The following is an 18,061-nucleotide window of genomic DNA, read 5'->3' on the forward strand; positions in this document are numbered from 1 at the left end:
CAAAGCTGTGACTAACTGTTAAACATCTTTAATCAAGGCCACATCCTTGAGGCTAATTAGTATAATTGATGGGAACAACGCAAAAGCTGCACCAAGCCCTGAGCACATCCGCCCAGCCGCTCCAGAGAGAGACACCTACAAACATCCAAGCGATTTCATTATATACACAGCAACGGATTACTGCGCAATAATGTGTTCATACAAAACACGCACTGTGATTATGGTTTTTAAATCTGCACGGTGAGCGTCACAGACCCCAAACATTTTTTACTGGTTGTGCTGGATTTAAAGGACAGTAATGTCTGCAGGTGAGATGACGGTGTCTTTTGTTGCACTGAGGCACATACCTGGTCTATCTCCATGAGCTTGGGGAATGCCCCCGGCCACTCAATGGCCACCTTGACAATATCTGCCGGCGGCGGCATGGCTCCCAGGGTGGGGGTGAGAGCCTCACTGCCTCACACCTCTGTCAGTACTGCTGAAGATGGCTCATCCAAACCTGTAGGGTAGAGTGAAGGGGAACAAAAAGAAGCAGAAAATGAGGCACATTAGTCACTGATGTTTGCTTGTGTTAGAGTTGTTGAAATTCAAAGACTATTTTAAGGCCAACAAGGACAGCGCTGAAAAATAAGACACAGCGCTCTGGGGGTGGGGGTGGGGGGGGGGGGGGGGGGGGGGGTGAGCGCAAGCAAATGAAACTCATCTTCAGGAGAAGCTAGTGAACTGCTAAAACCAATAAGATCACTTTCGTATAGCATTTAAATTTTTAGAGGAAGTTAGTCAACTGACCTACTTACATCAATTTACTATAATTTGTGCACCCACAAGAAAGTAAACACTCTGGCTCTTTTTATTTCGTACCAAGAAATCATCTCAGGTAAGGCTGGCCAACAACAGTGGGGGGTTTAGCATCAGTACCAGTTTAAAAACCACAAATACACTGCATGCTGTTCATTAGCCCACAGCTAGGACAGGCTCTTCAGTTAAGAACTATGCTCTGCATGCTTATTCCTGCAAATACTGGCACTGAAAGTCATACGTGAATGCAGTTAAACTTCTATCGCTTATGCAAACTAAGGCAGGCAGACTTTTTATTTGTCCTCTGAGATCAATTTTTCCAGGGGTAGACTAATTTAAAGTTGGAGTGTGGTACATTTACATATAAATAACCATCCAATAAATTCGAGCCCTTGCCAAACAAGCTCATACAATGCTGATTAAGCCTATCACAGCCACGTAAATCTCTCTGTATTTTGCAAAACGGGAGTTTTAAATGTGGTTACTGCAGTTACTTTCTGTACAAGAATTCAGAAGGACGTTAGAGCAACTAAGTGCATTTACTCCCACTGCCAAAAGGGAAGACAAAAAGTCCACACATCTGGATATATTCAAATTGTTCACTGGTGTTCGAGTCAAAATTCAACTGCTACTCTTGGTTCTATTCTCAATTCAGACATTTTTGTCCAGCAGAAAAACCATAAACCACTCAGCAGCATCTTCCTGTGACTCAAGCAGTGGAACAGTTCAGTTTGAAAGTCCCTTTGGACATTTTCACATAATAGTTCCTGTTGCTTTGGAGAGAGGATGCAACTGCCACATTAAACCACATTAGCATGAACATAAGAGTCAAAAGCAAGCGGTTAAACACGTTAGTAGCGCAGAGCTTCTTCCACAGCCCTGTGCAGTAGCACTTGCTTCAAGGGGTATCCCTTCAATTTAGCATATAAAAGGTCAGTTTACTCATCATGGGGCGCATAAAACAACCTTAAAAAGATCTGAGCAATGTCTTCTGTTATTCTGAGTGAGCTCTGTCAAGTCTGAGTAAACTACTTAAGTGACATGACCCAGATATCTTAGCTTGGATGGATAAAAAGACTTGATTACCTGCAGATTAAAAAAAGCTAAAACAAAAAAAAGTTGATCTGCAAAAGGAAAGCAGAAAAACGATGAAGCACAGATTAAAGAAGATGGATGTTAGTACTTGGCTTGGGGATGGGTCACAACGTAACTGAATTTTACAATTATACCTTGAATCTGTACAAGCAACCATGTGAACTCTTGTTCATAAACAAAGCAAAGGCAAAAGACGTCAACACTCACTCCACTTTCATGCAATTACCCCTACGCTAACACTGAACCTGTAATCCTCCTCCCTGACCCCTCCTCACAGCCCTTCAGGGCACCAAAAACGGCATGATATCTCACATAGGAGACGACAGCCAGATCGACCTGAAAGGCTGTGGATAAGCCAGTTTGTGCTTCCACAGCTTAAAGAAAGGCAAATCAGAGTCACCCAGAACCGTGCGGGGAGAGCTGAGCAAAACCACTTCTGTGTCCTTGCAGGGGGTCTAATGAAACCCGCCAGTGGACGAGTCTCGAGTGGAAAATGTAGCATAGAAATCCGCATAATCAACTGAGGAAGGGATCAATAATTTACCTTCTCAGCTTGTCTAAAAAAACTCAGATAATCCTAGTTCCTGGTGAAGAAGTCTGATTACATATTTAATTTGAAAATGCATATTGTATAATGGCTGGCTCAGACTAATTCCTGGGAGAAAACTGCTGAGCGGAATATGGTGTTATTATAGTGTTAATACACATGGCAAAAGCACTTGTGGATGGATGACTGGAGACGTGTTTACAAACACTGACCACATGTAATCTATGCACGTGTGCATTTAAAGAGAGTGTGTTAATTTAAGGACACCGGCCTGGCGTTGTGTGTGATTCACCCCATAATAATCCACATAGCCTTTATTCAAGGGCCCGTTGCCATGGCAGCTGCTGCATCAATAGCTTGAGATGTGGATGCATTTTCTTTCCAAACTGCATGCCCATACTCAAGTCACGTTTGTCACAACTTCACAAAAATGAGTCACTCCAGCCCTCTGCGTTGAACGAGCGTGCCTGCTGAAGATTAGAACGGTTTCTTAATGCATGTTAAATACTTTCTGATACACTTTGCCTTCAGTGATGTTCAGTAAATTAGTGTTTTGCTCCGCTTTCCAGCTCTGTAACCTTACGCAGAAAAGATAATGCCACAAAAGATGAGGAAAAACAAAATGGAAAGACAACACTGAAAGAGATCTATGTAAACATCTGGATAAACTGAATTCTTGAATCCTGCTTTTCTATTTGTTCACAAAAATGTGCCTTTTAAGAAAAGAAGAAGAAAAAATTAATTTCAGGCTCATCCTGTTTTTTCCATGTTAAAAATACATGTCCCAAATACAGGAGCCTTACTGTTCTAACACATGTATGATTCATTCAGTTGCATTACACAAAGAAACTCGCATTAGTCATCTATGTACAGATAATCATCCCTCTCAAAACTGACCCGAAGTCACAGAGAGACAGAAAATGAAAGCTAGAAATCTGCTGTTCTTGAGACTGCCGTCAACATTTTTAGCCCTGATATTCCAGTGATTTTAATGTTAGTCCACTGTTTAATTTGTCAGTTTCCTCAGGTTAAAATATCACAGCAACGTTTAAGTGAAATATCTCAACAGCTGTTGGATGAAGAGCCATAACATTAGCTAAAGCTTGTACATTCACATGCTCTTCAGATGCTCCCATTTCCAAAGTTTTCCTGATTATTCCAGCACACATACAACACAGTGCATTAAAGACCCTCATGAGATGAAGGGTACATGCTAAACTTTATCCTTTAAGGTTAACACACCATCACAGTGAATCTAAGACTTTAAGTTGACACTGTTTTCTGCACCAACATGTTAGCATTATCTAAATATCAGGGACCCCCAACAGAACCCAGTTGGGTTTTTTTAGGTTCTAAGCCTATATTAACTATTTGATGATATTCGATGGTACTGGCATTTATAACATCTAATAAATGAAATGTGAATAATGAATTGGATAACCATAAAAAAAATGGATGGCTGGATACCAGAGTGCAATGTTGGGTTTTTAAATAATTTCTCTAATCAACAATCCCCTTTTTGTCTTTTAAAAACACTCACAAAAAGTAAATAAGTAAAGCAGTTTATTTGAATGTAATTGTTTCGTATTGCTTTAACTAAACCTACCAGTGCAATTTCTGGGACTTCCAGTTGTAACTAAAGGCAAACAATAAAGTCCACTGGGACATATTTCTGTTGATGTTATCACAGACATAACAGGATCTGATGAGTAACATGAAACTGGAGTGCATAAATGCCAAAGATAGCTACTGTGATATGTTTGCACCAAGACTTAGGCTCAGTTCACCGAGTACCCTGCTGTGATAACACAAAGAAATAACCAAAAATTACAGGAAGATCCATTAAGTGAAGAATTCGAGAGACTTGTTTGTACCTTAAGTCAGAGCACAAGCTCATTCTCCTGACACAGGATTTGGTTTTTCCAATAAGGATGAGAAGTGTGTGCGTGTTTGTGCGTTTGTATCTGTATGTGTGTGTTCCCAGCACCTTGTCATCATCTTCCAAGAACTTCAGATGACTCAAAGATGGACTGCCTTGAGGCATATTGATTGGAAATACACACATGTGCACGTACCAGGCCACACACACGCACACATTATCTAAAGCTTCAATTTAATTGAGAAACACAACGTTTCAACACACATAGCACACCAGAGCTACAAGTGGTCCAGGACTCATTCGATCAACATGTTTTTCTAGCGATCGACACGCCGCGCTCCTGCAAACAGCTTCTTAGAAACAAGCTTTTCACACCAGGATTATGTCTGGCGTCCGTATACGTTTGCCTTCATATCTACAAAAGATCATGATTTACATGAGCCATGTGGTCTGTGTATCAATTCCCTTATCTGTCACTTTGGCATCTCGCTGCAGCCTCTTTACACTGTAAATGGAACCTTGTTATCGCGCTAGCTGCTGTCACAGCTCATCATGTCAGAGCAGGTGATTTGCTGCAACCTGGTTTAGCTGAGTTTGAGTGACTGAGTGTGTTTATTTTACACTCTGCTAGAGGGTTAAGCAGGCCAGCGGTATAAAGAGCTCATTCCATCTTTTTTTATCTTCTGGATCTGACCCCGCTTCTTTTCTCTTCTCTGCTTTTCTACCGCATCTGATGTTTTATTGCTTTCATCGACCTCTTTTTCCACTCCGTGCTCTGCTTCTCTCTCCAGAAACATATTATTTTGCAGAATTTGACCCAAATAATACATATACACTCACCGGCCACTTTATTAGGTACATATATTCAACCGCTTGTTAATGCAAATATCTGATCGTCCAATCAAATGGCAGCAACTCAATGGATTCAGGCATGTAGACGTGGTCAAGGCGAATAAGAATGGGGAAGCAGGGTGATCTAAGTGCCTTTGAATGTGGCATGGTTGTTGATGCCAGACAGGGTGGTCTGAGTTTTTCAGAAACTGCTCATCTACTGGAATGTTCCCTCATAACCAACTCGTGGGTTTACAGAGAATGGTACAAAAACTGAACATATCAGAATCAGAATCAGAAAGGGTTTTATTGCCAAATGTTGAGCAGGTTTACAACATTAGGAAATTGCTGCGGTGCTTCAGTGCAAACATGCTGTCATAAATTGCGCTTAAATAGACATGAAAAAATAAAAGTAAGAATAAGAATTAAAAGTGCTACGTAGAAAGATATATGCATGAGATATACATGAGATATATACATGAGAATAAGAATTAAAAGTGCTACGTAGAAAGATATATACATGAGTGCAGGTGGTGATCAGTGCCAAACATGGAATGATGCAGTGAACACAGCGTAGGGTCATGAGTTAGTGGTGGGAACAGTCGTACGTTTATTGTTCATGTGTCCAACAGCAGAGGGGAAGAAACTGTTCTTATGGCGAGAGGTTCTGGTGCACTTTACAGGAAGGGCCAGAGTCGTCTCTATTTTTTGAGGCGACTGAGGTCCTTCAACATCTGCCAGAAAATGCTGAGGATTTTCTATGAGTCTGTTGTGGCCAGTGCGATCCTCTATGCTGTTGCATGCTGGGGGAGCAGGCTGAGGGTCGCAGATGCCAACAGACTTAATAAACTGATCCGTAAGGCCAGCAATGTTGTGGGGATGGAGCTGGACAAGATAAAGACAATGTTGGATAACACCTCCCACCCACTCCATGACATGTTGGTCAGTCACAGGAGCACGTTCAGTGAGAGACTGAGATTACCGAAAAGCACCACTGAACGACACAGGAAATCATTCCTGCCTGTGGCCATCTCCCTGTACAACGCATCCACTTAACACACTGTTTGCTGCTACAACTACACATGTTTCTTTTCCAAATATTTATTTATAAGTGACTTATGTATGTATGTATGTATATATATGTATATATTGTACTATTCTTAGTTAGCGTATTGTCTGTCTTGTCTTAATGTTGGTTTAAAATGGAGCACTGTAACAAAAAATAATTTCCCCCAGGGATCAATAAAGTATTCTGATTCTGATGATTCTGATTCTGAATGGACCGGAGCCTCCTGCCTGAGGGGAGCAGGTCAAACAGACTGTGTCCAGGGTGAGAAGGGTCAGCTGAGATCCGAGCTGCACGCCCCAGTGTCCTGGAGGTGTACAGGTCCTGCAGAGATGGGAGTCTACAGACAATCACCTTCTCAGCAGAGCGCACAACACGCTGCAGTCTCTGTTTGTCCCTGATAGTGGCTCCAGCGTACCACACGGTGATGGAGGAGGTGAGGATGGACTCGATGATTGCGGTGTAGAATTGCATCATCGTCCGTGTTGGCAGGTTGAATTTCTTCAGCTGCCTCAGGAAGTACATCCTCTGCTGGGCTTTCTTAATGACGGAGGTGATGGTGGGCTCCCACTTCAGGTCCTGAGTGATGGTGGTACCCAGGAAGCGGAATGAGTCCACAGAGGTGATGGGGGTGTCAGTCAGGATGATGGGGGGGAGTGGGGCTGTGTGCTTCCTGAAGTCCACAATAATCTCCACTGTCTTCTGGGCATTCAGCACCAGGTTGTTGTGGCTGCACCAGGACACCAGACGTTCAACCTCCCACCTGTAGGCAGACTCATCCCCGTCCGAGATGAGCCCAATAACGGTGGTGTCATCTGCAAACTTGATTAGCTTGACAGACTGGTGGGTGGAGGTGCAGCAGTTGGTGTACAGGGAGAAGAGCAGAGGAGAAAGAACACAGCCCTGAGGGGAGCCGGTGCTGATGGTCCGAGAGTCCGAGACATTCTTTCCCAGCCTCACATGCTGCTTCCTGTCCGTCAGGAAGTCGGTGATCCACCCGCAGATGGGATCAGGCACATTCATCTGGGAAAGCTTGCCTCGGAGATGGTCTGGAAGGATGGTGTTGAAGGCAGAGCTGAAGTCCACAAACAGGATCCTGGCGTAGGTTCCTGGGGAGTCCAGATGCTGCAGGATGAAGTGTAGAGCCATGTTGATGGCGTCGTCTACAGACCTGTTGGCTCTGTATGCAAACTGCAGGGGGCCCAGGAGGGGGGCCGTGAGGGTCTTGAGATGGGAGAGAACTAGGCGCTCAAATGACTTCATGACCACAGATGTCGGAGCCACGGGTCTGTAGTCATTTAGTCCAGTGATCCTAGGTTTCTTGGGGACAGGGATTATGGTGGAGGACTTGAAGCAGGCAGGCACATGACATGCCTGCAGTGAGGAGTTGAAAATGCCAGAAAACACTGGGGCCAGCTCGTTTGCACAGTGTCTGAGGGTGGCAGGAGACACGCCGGGAGCTTTCCGAGCATTCACTCTTAAACTGCTTCCTCACACCTGCTTCATGAATATGAAGAGTTGTGGTGGGAGGAGGTGGTGTGAAATCCTCTTTTGTGTGGGGTGAGGAGGGGGGTGTTGTAGGTGAACAGTTTGAAGGTGGTGATGGCTCTATGGAGGGGGGAGAGGTGGGGGAATTAGTGTCTAAAGTGCCTCTATTGTTGGGGCCGTTGGAGGTGTGAAGGCTGCCTGATGGCTCGTCAAAACAGCAGTAAAAGTCGTTAAGGGTGTTGGCTAAGAGCAAGTCATCAGTGGAGTGGGGGGTTTTAGGCTTGTAGTTTGTGATATTCCTAAAACCTTTCCACACAGAGGCCGAGTCATTCTCTGAGATCTGCTGCTGCATCTTCTCAGAGTGCTGATGTTTAGCAATGTCCACTTCTTTAGTGAACCTGTACTTGGCCTCTCTGTAGCAGTCCCTGTCTCCGCTTCTGAACGCCTTTCTCTTTTCCAGCCACAGCTTTTTGAGTTTGGGAGTAAACCAGGGTTTGTCATTGTTATAACTCACCCTGGTGCGTGATGGCACAATGCTGTCCTCACAGAAGTGGATATAGGAGGTGACAGTGTCCGTAAACTCGTCCAAGCTGTTAGAAGCAGCCTTCATTGTGTCCCAGTCTGTAGACTCCAAACACGTGCGAAGCTCCTCCACAGCCTCGTTGCTCCACAGTTTTTTTGTCCTCACGACAGGTTTGGAGAGCTTCAGCCTCTGTCTGTACGCGGGGATTAGGTGGATCATGACGTGGTCAGAAAGTCCGAGTGAAGCGCGGGGCACCGCGCGATAGGCCCCGCTGATCGTGCTGTAGCAGTGGTCTAATGTCCTCTCCTCTCTGGTCGGGCATTTAATATACTGCTTAATATACTGCTTATATTTCGGAAGCTCATGGCTCAGATTGGCTTTGTTATCTACTGAGCCGCAGTTTTCTGGATAGTTGCTGCCAAAGGAGAGTGGCCAGACATCTTTGAGCTACAGTTGCTCAAATAACCACTGAAGGTATGCAGAAGAGCATCTCTGAACGCACAACGTCAAATCTTGAAGCAGACGGGCTGCAGGACAGAAACCACACCGGGTGCCCCTGCTGTCAGCTGAGAGCAGTGTTTAAGAACAAAGAAAAACTGGGAAATTTGCACAAGCTCATCAAAATTGGACAACAGAAGATGAAAAAAAATATACTGACCGGTCTGAGTCTGGGTTTCTGTCACAACATTCAGAATGTAGGGTCAGAATTTGACATGGTACTGTAAGTCGAGGACCAGAAAAGCCTTATTGGATGCTCTCTTTTTAATTCTCTTGGTGCAATCTTCATATTTACACGTTGTATTCAGCACCATGACTCTTATACAATGAACCCGCAGTCTAACTGTTCCAGAGTCAAGCCCAAAGTTATTGTAAGCTTTGAAAGTACATGTGTGCAATTAATCTGTCCTTATACACTCGCCCACCTGCTGTTACCAGGAGGCATTTAGTGCTGGGTTACAGTATCTATCTTCCCCATGATTACATATAAACAGAAGAAGCTAGAGCCTTGTTGATACTGGAATTTTGGAGAGGGTACCAGTTTTCTTTAGAGAGAGAATATTATTTGATTTAAGTAAAAAAATCAGAGAAAAGGATTATGACTGTTTTGCTTTTGAACATTATTTAAACCCAAATAAATGACAAATACAAAAAAAAGACTGAGACTGTGAAATTATCAAAGTACAATTTATGCATCTTTCCATTTATAAGTTTAATTTAATCATATAGTCCATTAAACAGTTTATTATTGTGTGATTCTGTCACCTGCCAGAGGTAGAAATTAAGGAACAAAGCCATCAGTAAAGAGAAGAGAGATGATGACAGCAGAGGAAACAGAGGGGAGAGAAATCTTGTGTTTTGTTAGGCAATACTAGGTTTCACCTCAATAATTCATGATGTGTAATAGGAGGGTCCCACAATCTGTGGAGGGACGAGGGGAGGGTGAAGGTGAAGGCAAGGGAACATGAGTAGGAACAGAGGTAGGAAGGCTACGAGAAGCAACGTCAAATTCAAATCAAATTCAAATTTTATTTGTCACGTACACAGTCATACACAGTACGATATGTAGTGAAATGCTTGGACAACTGCTCGTGACCTAAAGAGAACAAAAAAGGAAAAGGCTATGAATAAGATAGGAAATAAATATGAAAAATAAAAAAGGGTAAATTTAACTAGGAAGGAATAAAATATAAATTAAGGTTAAATTAAGGTTAAAAATGAAATAACTGTACAACACAAATTACGTAAATGAAAGCGGGGCCGACAGCGTGTCAGAGAAAGTTAAAATGAAGGGTACTGATAATAAATAGAAAGCCAGAAAAAATGTAATAAAAAACAGAAATAAAGCAAAAAAGAAAGTAAATCAGCACATTATAGACATCTGAGAAAGTAGAACAAAAGAAAAGGAGAAACAGAGGGTTAAAAATAGAAAGACAAGGGTTATTATCGCATTATATGGACGTATCAGACCGCAGGATGACTTGTGCTAGAGTATGGTGAGACTGGGCTGCTCCACCAAGAAACTTTCTGTGAGAGCGTCAATGTTGTGACAGAGACCATGAGACGGCACTTTTTAAACACCGTGATGTGTCGCCTAGCAGCACTTGATGAACGTCAGACGCCTTTAACACATTTACCTCAGTGTCGCTCTCAAACTCGGACATTTAAGTGGCATTTAAAGCAGCACAACCTGAGGAGGCTGTTATGTGCAAACACCCTCACCCAGGATCAGGACTGGGCACATTAGAAACTGGGACTGTTGTGGAGGGCCGAACCCTAGGAAAATAAGCCCCCATCCCTGCATTACACAGTCTGATCGGGTAACACTTTTACATAGTTTTTATTTGGTTATTAAAGTCTGGTTAAATACACAGTTTAATAATTAATGCATTTACCTTTTTCTTTTTAAAAAAAAGAAATAATTCAAAGTTGTAAAAAATGTAGCCAAATTTCTCCACTCTCCAAGACAACTCTCTATTTGACTCATCTTACTTGTCATGATTGTAACAAGTTTCTTAACTGCTCATCATTATAACTTCAACCTCTTACAACTTACATAATGGAGATCTGTTATCATTCTGTGGTTCTACTAGAGTTCAAAGAAGTCCCCATTTCTTTCGCTAGGCCTTGGCACAGCACATCACTTATCGTCTGACCAGCTCCTGGTTCGAGAGCCATTCCCACTACCTTTCAGCCACATTTATTCTGATTGGCTGACCCTTGTCAAAAGAAGGCTTGAACAGCAGGTGGGTGGGGCTTGACCGATTGCGATTTATTAAACTTATCAGCAAATAGCTGGTACGTGACATATAATATCATCGTGGTCTTTACTGCGCTCACCTTCATCATACAAAAGAGCAGAAAGGGACTGATTGGAGCGGTCTGAATCAGGGCTTACCTGCACATGCTGAACAGTATTAATTATGCTTCAAGAAAACCAAAACGTGCAAGTACTAACAAGACCTTTTTATCCCCCTATATCCACAAAGACCAAGCAAAACGCAATGTAAATGTAAAAAAATCCTATCATAACACATCTGGTCACCCAAGCTCTTGTGTGCCTGAAGTGTGTCTGCACCACAAGGTTTCACGGTATCATGTGAACTATTAGTGTGGGAGAGGTTTCATGTTTATTGCTTTCGCATGAGAGCTTCAAGAATTGTATATGGAGAGATCAGTAACTTTGTCTTTGTGTGGGTGTGTCTGTATTAGTCTGTGTGCTGGCTGGATTTCAAAAGAACCCCTTCAAGCTCTTCATCTGATGCCTCTACAAAGGGCCCGCCTAGCTGCAGGGGTTAGTGTCTGTGTATATATGTGTGCGTGTGTGTGTGTGCGCGTGTGTGTGTGTGTGTGCGTGTCTTCAAATAGACCACCATCTTTTATTTGAGTTGAGACAAAAGGCCACAGTCGTGCTGCAGAGGACCTAGAGTTATTGTCGCTCTAAAGGTGACACCTTTAGACATCTACACACAGTAGATGTTCACGTTACACTTATTGTGAGCGTACATACAAAACACACCCTGTAGTTAAGGTAAATCAACTATGAACACCATCTGACGCTTCATGTTCCAAATATGTTACTTTAACTTGATATGATTGAATTAACGATACAGAAGTGTGCATAATAGTAGTTATTACAGCTCAGTTACCTTTGCACTATTACTGCTGGCATAAATTAAACACTTCAACCATTTAGGAGGTTGGAAAAAAAAAAGAAAACTCGCCTGGCTGGGAATCACTGATGAATAGAGTGTCAACACAAAACAGAGCACAGTCCCAAGAGCCATGAAAGGCATAACAGCAAGAGTACACTTAATCTTAAAATCTTCATGCTTATTTAGTTGTTTTCCCATTCTTCCACAACACACGTATACCTAACACCCAGTCGACAGGAAAAACCACTGATTGGAAGACAAAGGGCTGAGAAAAAGGCTTCAAATAAAGGACAAAGACATAAAGGGTAAAGCTAGGGACAGGGTTGAGAAATGTGGCATCAAGATTCAAACAAACAGGAAGCGTCACGTTCTGAGGGACTTCGCATACCAGCAAGACAAAGAAAACAATCTAGCCAAGTCATTTTTTAAAAATATTTTTATTATGTAATAGACCATTTTCTAAAATTTCTAAAGTCTCTGTGCAACCCATGTGCCTCTCAGCGGGCCTCTGTGTCACAAACCGCCTTCGCTCACACAACACTAGCAGGATATCCTGTCAAAGGTCGCTACCAGCTGCTCGTAGCAACTCTCAGCAGCAGCCAGCCAATCTCTTTCAAGGCAGTTATGCCGCTAACACCAAGCTGACTTTTGCATTTATGAGTTTACATGTGCCACTCAATATACCATCTCTGTGTTTTTCTAAACATAAATCTACACACACAAGAAAAGAAATGAGCATGGAGCTATGATGCACCACCAAACACAGAACAAACATAGCCTAAGTATAGCGCTCGGAGTAGGGCTGGGCGATATGACCCAAAATTCATATCTCGATATTTTTTAGCTGGATGGCGATATAAGATATATATCTCGATATTTTTTTTAAGCCATAAAGTAAGAACAAAAAGAGTTCTTAGTCAAAGCTGTGTCCCAGATGTCACACAGGCACTTTTATTAACATACAGCACAGATGTACATGAAAAATTACTCAAAATTAAATTATGAGCATTCATTAAATAATAATGCTCCATAAATAAAAGAAAACAAGGTTGTTTTTGTGCTAAACAAAGAGCTCACAATTGTGCAGTCAAAATGTAAACTAAAAGACGCTGAGCGTAATAACAAAGACAGACAGATTTTACAGCTGCTCTGTTCCCAAGTTTTACTGTGTGACTGATAGCCTGGAGTTTGAAATCCGCTTCATAACCACGTCTCTTACAGGTGCCATTTATGGTCCTTATACACACACAATACGGTAATATTACGTTGATGCACAGTACGTATCACTCCGCGAAGCTCCTCGGTAGCCGTAATGCGCCGACAATCTATCAAGCGGTGCAGCTCCGTAGCTTACCAAAGTCGTACTCAAACATTTTTGACAGATTGCTGAGCGCCGTGTACCACATAAAATCGGTTCGCGGCCATCAAGCACAACCAGAATTCATACATAAGGCGCGCTATCAACTTTTGAGAGAATGAAAGGATTTTAGGGTTAGCGCGGTTAGCTCGTTAGCATGTTTAGCTCGTTAGCACGTTGACGCCGTCCAGCCCCACGCATGGGGCGATGCGCAGTAACTCGTTAACGGAGATTTGCCGTGTCCGTCTTGTCGCTGCCTGCACGTGAAGCGATGGGGTAGGAGGGGGAGTTGTCTTCAGTGAAGGCGAGGCGGAGTAACGTTGCGTAGAGACAAAAGTGGACGAAAGAGAGGCAAACCTGCGGCTCCACAACTATAATTATAACGTAACATAGACTATATCGATATAAAGGATATTGTCACATCTTATATCTCGTATAAAAATATATCGATATGTTTTAAAAACTCGATATATCGCCCAGCTCTAGCTCGGAGCAGAGCAAGCTGGCAAATTAAGGTAAACAAGTGAATCAGAAACAATTAGAAGTACTTGGATGATATTCTGTAAAACCAAGTAATAAAAACACGGAAATTATTAGTGATGAGGAGACAAAAAAAACAGAGACAGAGAAATAGAAAAAAAATCTAAGGCAAAATTAGGCTCCAAAGCACAAAACTAATCCTTAATGTTTATCGTGAGGGAACATTCATATTGCCAAGTAATTACTTTCCAATGCAGCAGATTTATCAGCTGTGTAAGCATACACTTTCTTTAGCCAATCCAAAATCATAAACTACTGACACCACATTTCCATCCCACCAAATTACGAGGCCACAAGGCTCAGCTGTCTTTAAACTCGTCCGTTCTTTGACAGCGCAATTCTTCTTTGGTTTGCTGGAGGAAAACCCACGAAAGTTCCCTGTTCTTGGAACAGACATACCAAGACTTTTACCACTCCAGACGGCAAACATCCTACCGCACAATGGCCGTGCTTAAGGAGGTGGCACACTGGAGATTAAAGGAGGCAGGGGAGCACACGGAGCCACACCCTGAGGCCTACTGCATCCTGTGTAGCCTTTTAAAGAGTGAAAAGTACTGAAGACTTGAGGACTCACCCGCAAGACATCCACCAGTACTCTTAGCTTTCTTCCCAATCAACCTGCTTCTTGTGCATGCGACTACAATAACAGGATGGAGAGGGCGACTTCGGTGTGACAATCTGCCTCCAAGTAAAGTGACTTCAGCATCACAAGCCACAAACAAAAAGTTCACCACGGTCTGTGCAGTGCTTCGCCTGAGGCAAAAGAACAACCGACAGAGTGCTGAGACAGAAGGAGGAAGTAGAGGAAGTAGGCGTTTTTCGAGTGAGGAGGAAACAGGTCTGTCTGTTAAAGAAAAAAAAAGCGGTAAATTCAAAGATAAGACGACAACAGCCGAGAAAACTTAAAGCTCACATGCAAGGAAAGACAAACAATGCATCTGTTTCAAGCCTAGGAATTAAAAACACACTCAGTGAGGTGACTGGATTACTTAAGGGTAATTATAGCTTATGAATATGCCATCAGTGCCCCCCTACTCCAGCTCCACTGTGTTAGTCTAAACTGTTGAAGCCTTAATAGCCATCTACAAGCACAACAAATTAAGCCCAAGACTTATTCTGTGTGTATATGTCAGAGTAGACAGCTAACCTATCAGTGACATTTAGCACGCCAAAAATAAAGAGCAAGGTTCGCCCTTGTTCAAGAGCCAAGCTGCTGCTGCATCTAAAATGTTGGCAATAAAACATGGGCTGAGAGTAACGATGAATTCATGTATGGATTCAGATATCATCAACCAGTGCAGCTCACACTTTCACTTCCACCTCTCGCTCCCCCTAATTACCACAGTCTGCAACAACAGAGTGACTCAGATGTTTTATACTGTCACAAAAGATCGCTGATCATCAGGCCAAACGCCTAAATTAAACATTTACAGCTTGTGCAAGACGATGACATCTTCATCTCCAGCTGAGAGCTCAACAGGCCATCTGTGCAAGCGACACATACAAAAAACAGATGTTTGCTCCACCCAGGCTGAGGTCAACTTTGGTTAGAGTCAGCCCCATAAATACAAACAGTCGGGACTCTCGGTTCTTCCAGGGAGCCTCCGAAAGGCGAGCGCCCAAGCGGGAAAACATTTCAGCTCAGCCACAGCGGTGAAAACAAAACATGCCAATTGAAATATATCATATCCTCATTTAAGTCTTTCATGTTCCAAGACACGGAAATATGACCAAGATGACAGGCCTGCATGCGAAATGAGCGGTCATGTGATCGGCCGTGCCGTCAGAGCCTAACTTGGAAACTATCCTGACCTGAGGAAGTGAAAATATTTAGAGGACCTATGTCCTGGCTATAGAGCTAAGAATATCTGGGATATACTCCGACTGTCAGCAAACTGTGACAGAGGGACGAAAGCTAGCAAAGAGAGAAGCACGCCAGAGCTTTATTAATCTGTCCAAACTATCTAAACTCCTCCTTGAATGTCCTGACTTTGTAGTCGCTTTAAGCCCTCATGATTCATCCAGGATGCTACGACATATCTGTCGAGGTTGGCGAACGTGACATTTCTTCCATGTCACCATCTGCTGACTAAAACTCAAAAACTGCACAACACTACTGAAGAAATTACACCACCCCATTCTTTCAGAGTTAAAAGTCTTATGATCTGAAGTCAAACTCTAACGAGCTCATTTTGGCATATTTCCACAAATGCAGTTAATATGCATATCCCTCTTCCAAAATGGAACAAAAAGTCCAAACCTACACAACCTCAAAAAAAGGAAGAAAAAAAGAAAGAAAAAAAACCACAACGAGGTGGAAATATTTATGCTCGGACCTTTCTGAGCATGTGGACAGACAGCATTTCAGTAAACTATTTTGTGCAAGTGTTTTGAGACGTTTACGTAATGATGAACAAGAATTTAAGCCGCCCGTAAATGTTCCTCGTTAACAGAACAGAAAAGGCGCTAAATGGTACCACCCAAAATTTAAGCATGTAAGTGACGAGGGGGTCGATACTCAAAACTCTTGATTGACCTGCTGCAATGTTTACACATACATTTTTTTTTTTTTGGTTAGTTGATTTTATGATCTCTGTGTTAGATCTGAAATGTGTCGAGTTTATCCAAAAGCAGCAGACTGACTGAAGCAGTCTCCTCTGTTTGTGGCTCTAGTCTTGGGCCATTCAGCCTTAGCTGGTTTTTTAAAAGAATTTCAAAAGCCAAAAGCTTTTGAAATTCTTTTAAAAAGTGGTCTTGAGCAATAGTTCTGCAGACTTTCAAAAAGCCTTTTTTACTCACTTTCCTACCAGAGCATTGTCAGTTTAATGTTGTGAGGTTGTTTTTTTTTGTTTGTCTTTTAAATTAAGCCACTTAACACTGAAGCACATCAGAGCACATAACTCCACGGGATGAGCTAGTTTTGTGTCTATCTTTGGGGACTTTTGTAACTAGCAGCCTATCACATACATTTATTTTCCCCCCACTTTTTTACCTGAATTTACTAACAGTCTCAAAAATAACAATGTTTCACAGGCATAAAATAGTATTTTAACACCAAAAAGGTGATTCCCTATTATTATTAAAAAGCTTGTACACTTAAAAAACTTGTATGTTTTTTGGATGGTTTGCCGAGCGCCCTCAATAATTTTGAGGAAGCTGGACAAACAGAGGACAAAAGAAGAAGTAACTATAAATAACTGTTTATACCAGACGAAAATACACACAGTCACAGCAAGACTTCAGACACAAAACCCCGAGGCTTTCATTATTATATCTGGAGACTTTAACCATGCCACACTGGATTCTACTCTGGCTGCTTTTCACCAGTTTGTGAATTGTCCCACAAGGAGCAACAGGACAATTGACCTACTGTATGCTAATGTGAGAGATGCATACAGAGCCACCCCCCTCCCCCCACTAGGGAAGTCAGACCACAACCTGGTTTACCTACAGCCACAATACACACCCCTCGTCCAAAGGCAGCCTGTCACAACGCGCTCCATCCGGAGATGGACCCCAGAAAAGGAGGATGCTCTGAGAGACTGCTATGACACCACAGACTGGGATGTGCTCCTGAGCCCACATGGTGAGGACATAGAGGGGGCGACACACTGTCTTACAGACTACCTCAACTTTTGTGTGGACACAGTCGCCCCTGCTAAGACGGTACGGTGTTATCCTAATAACAAACCGTGGGTAACACAGGAAGTCAAAGCTGTCCTCAACATGAAGAAGAAGGCTTTCAGGAGCAAAGTGAAGGAGGAGATGAAAGCAGCACAGCGGGAGGTGAAACGCTGCCTGAGGGAAGCAAAGGACACCTACAGGAGGAAGGTGGAGCAGAAGTTGGAGAGGAACAATATGAGGGAGGTCTGGAATGGTGTGAAAACCATCACAGGCCACAACACCAAGAAAAGCACAGTGGGGGGGACTGTGGAGAAGGCAAACGAACTCAACAACTTCTTCAACAGGTTTGACCAGCCCACAACCCCCCCACCCTCACCCTCACCTTCACTACAGAGTCCTCTCCCCACTCTCCTGCCTCCCTCGCTTCCCCCCCTTCCTGACACCATGACACCCCCCTCCTCCAATCCCTCTCTCAGCAGCAAGACATCTCCCCCCCTCCCCTCCTCCCAAACATCTCCCAGTGTCACAGTGGATCAGGTCAGGAGGCAACTGAGGAAGCTTCGCCCCAGAAAGGCAGCAGGCCCAGACAAGGTGTGTCCTAGGATGCTTAAGGCGTGTGCTGCTGAACTTGGGGAGCCGCTACAACGAGTCTTCAACCTC

At 43.1% G+C, this 18,061-nt stretch overlaps 1 protein-coding gene across 3 annotated transcripts in view; it reads right to left on the minus strand.

Moving 5' to 3' along the window:
• The window catches only part of elmo1 (engulfment and cell motility 1 (ced-12 homolog, C. elegans)), a 110,570-nt gene that overhangs the window by 60,827 nt on the left and 31,682 nt on the right, over positions 1 to 18,061 (minus strand). For 2 of the 3 annotated variants that reach the window (XM_085395207.1, XM_085395205.1), the window contains exon 2: positions 348 to 499. In XM_085395207.1, the coding sequence (XP_085251333.1) occupies positions 348 to 425 (78 nt within the window). In that variant the 5' untranslated portion in view covers positions 426 to 499. Of the gene's footprint in view, positions 1 to 347; positions 500 to 14,351; positions 14,541 to 18,061 lie in introns of those variants that run through there. The other variant, XM_085395206.1, reaches the window with a different exon arrangement.

Source organism: Rhamphochromis longiceps, linkage group LG22, assembly GCF_057381845.1.
Source record: "Rhamphochromis longiceps isolate RC_006_pf linkage group LG22, R_longiceps_female_GT1.1, whole genome shotgun sequence".
NCBI lineage: Eukaryota > Metazoa > Chordata > Actinopteri > Cichliformes > Cichlidae > Rhamphochromis > Rhamphochromis longiceps.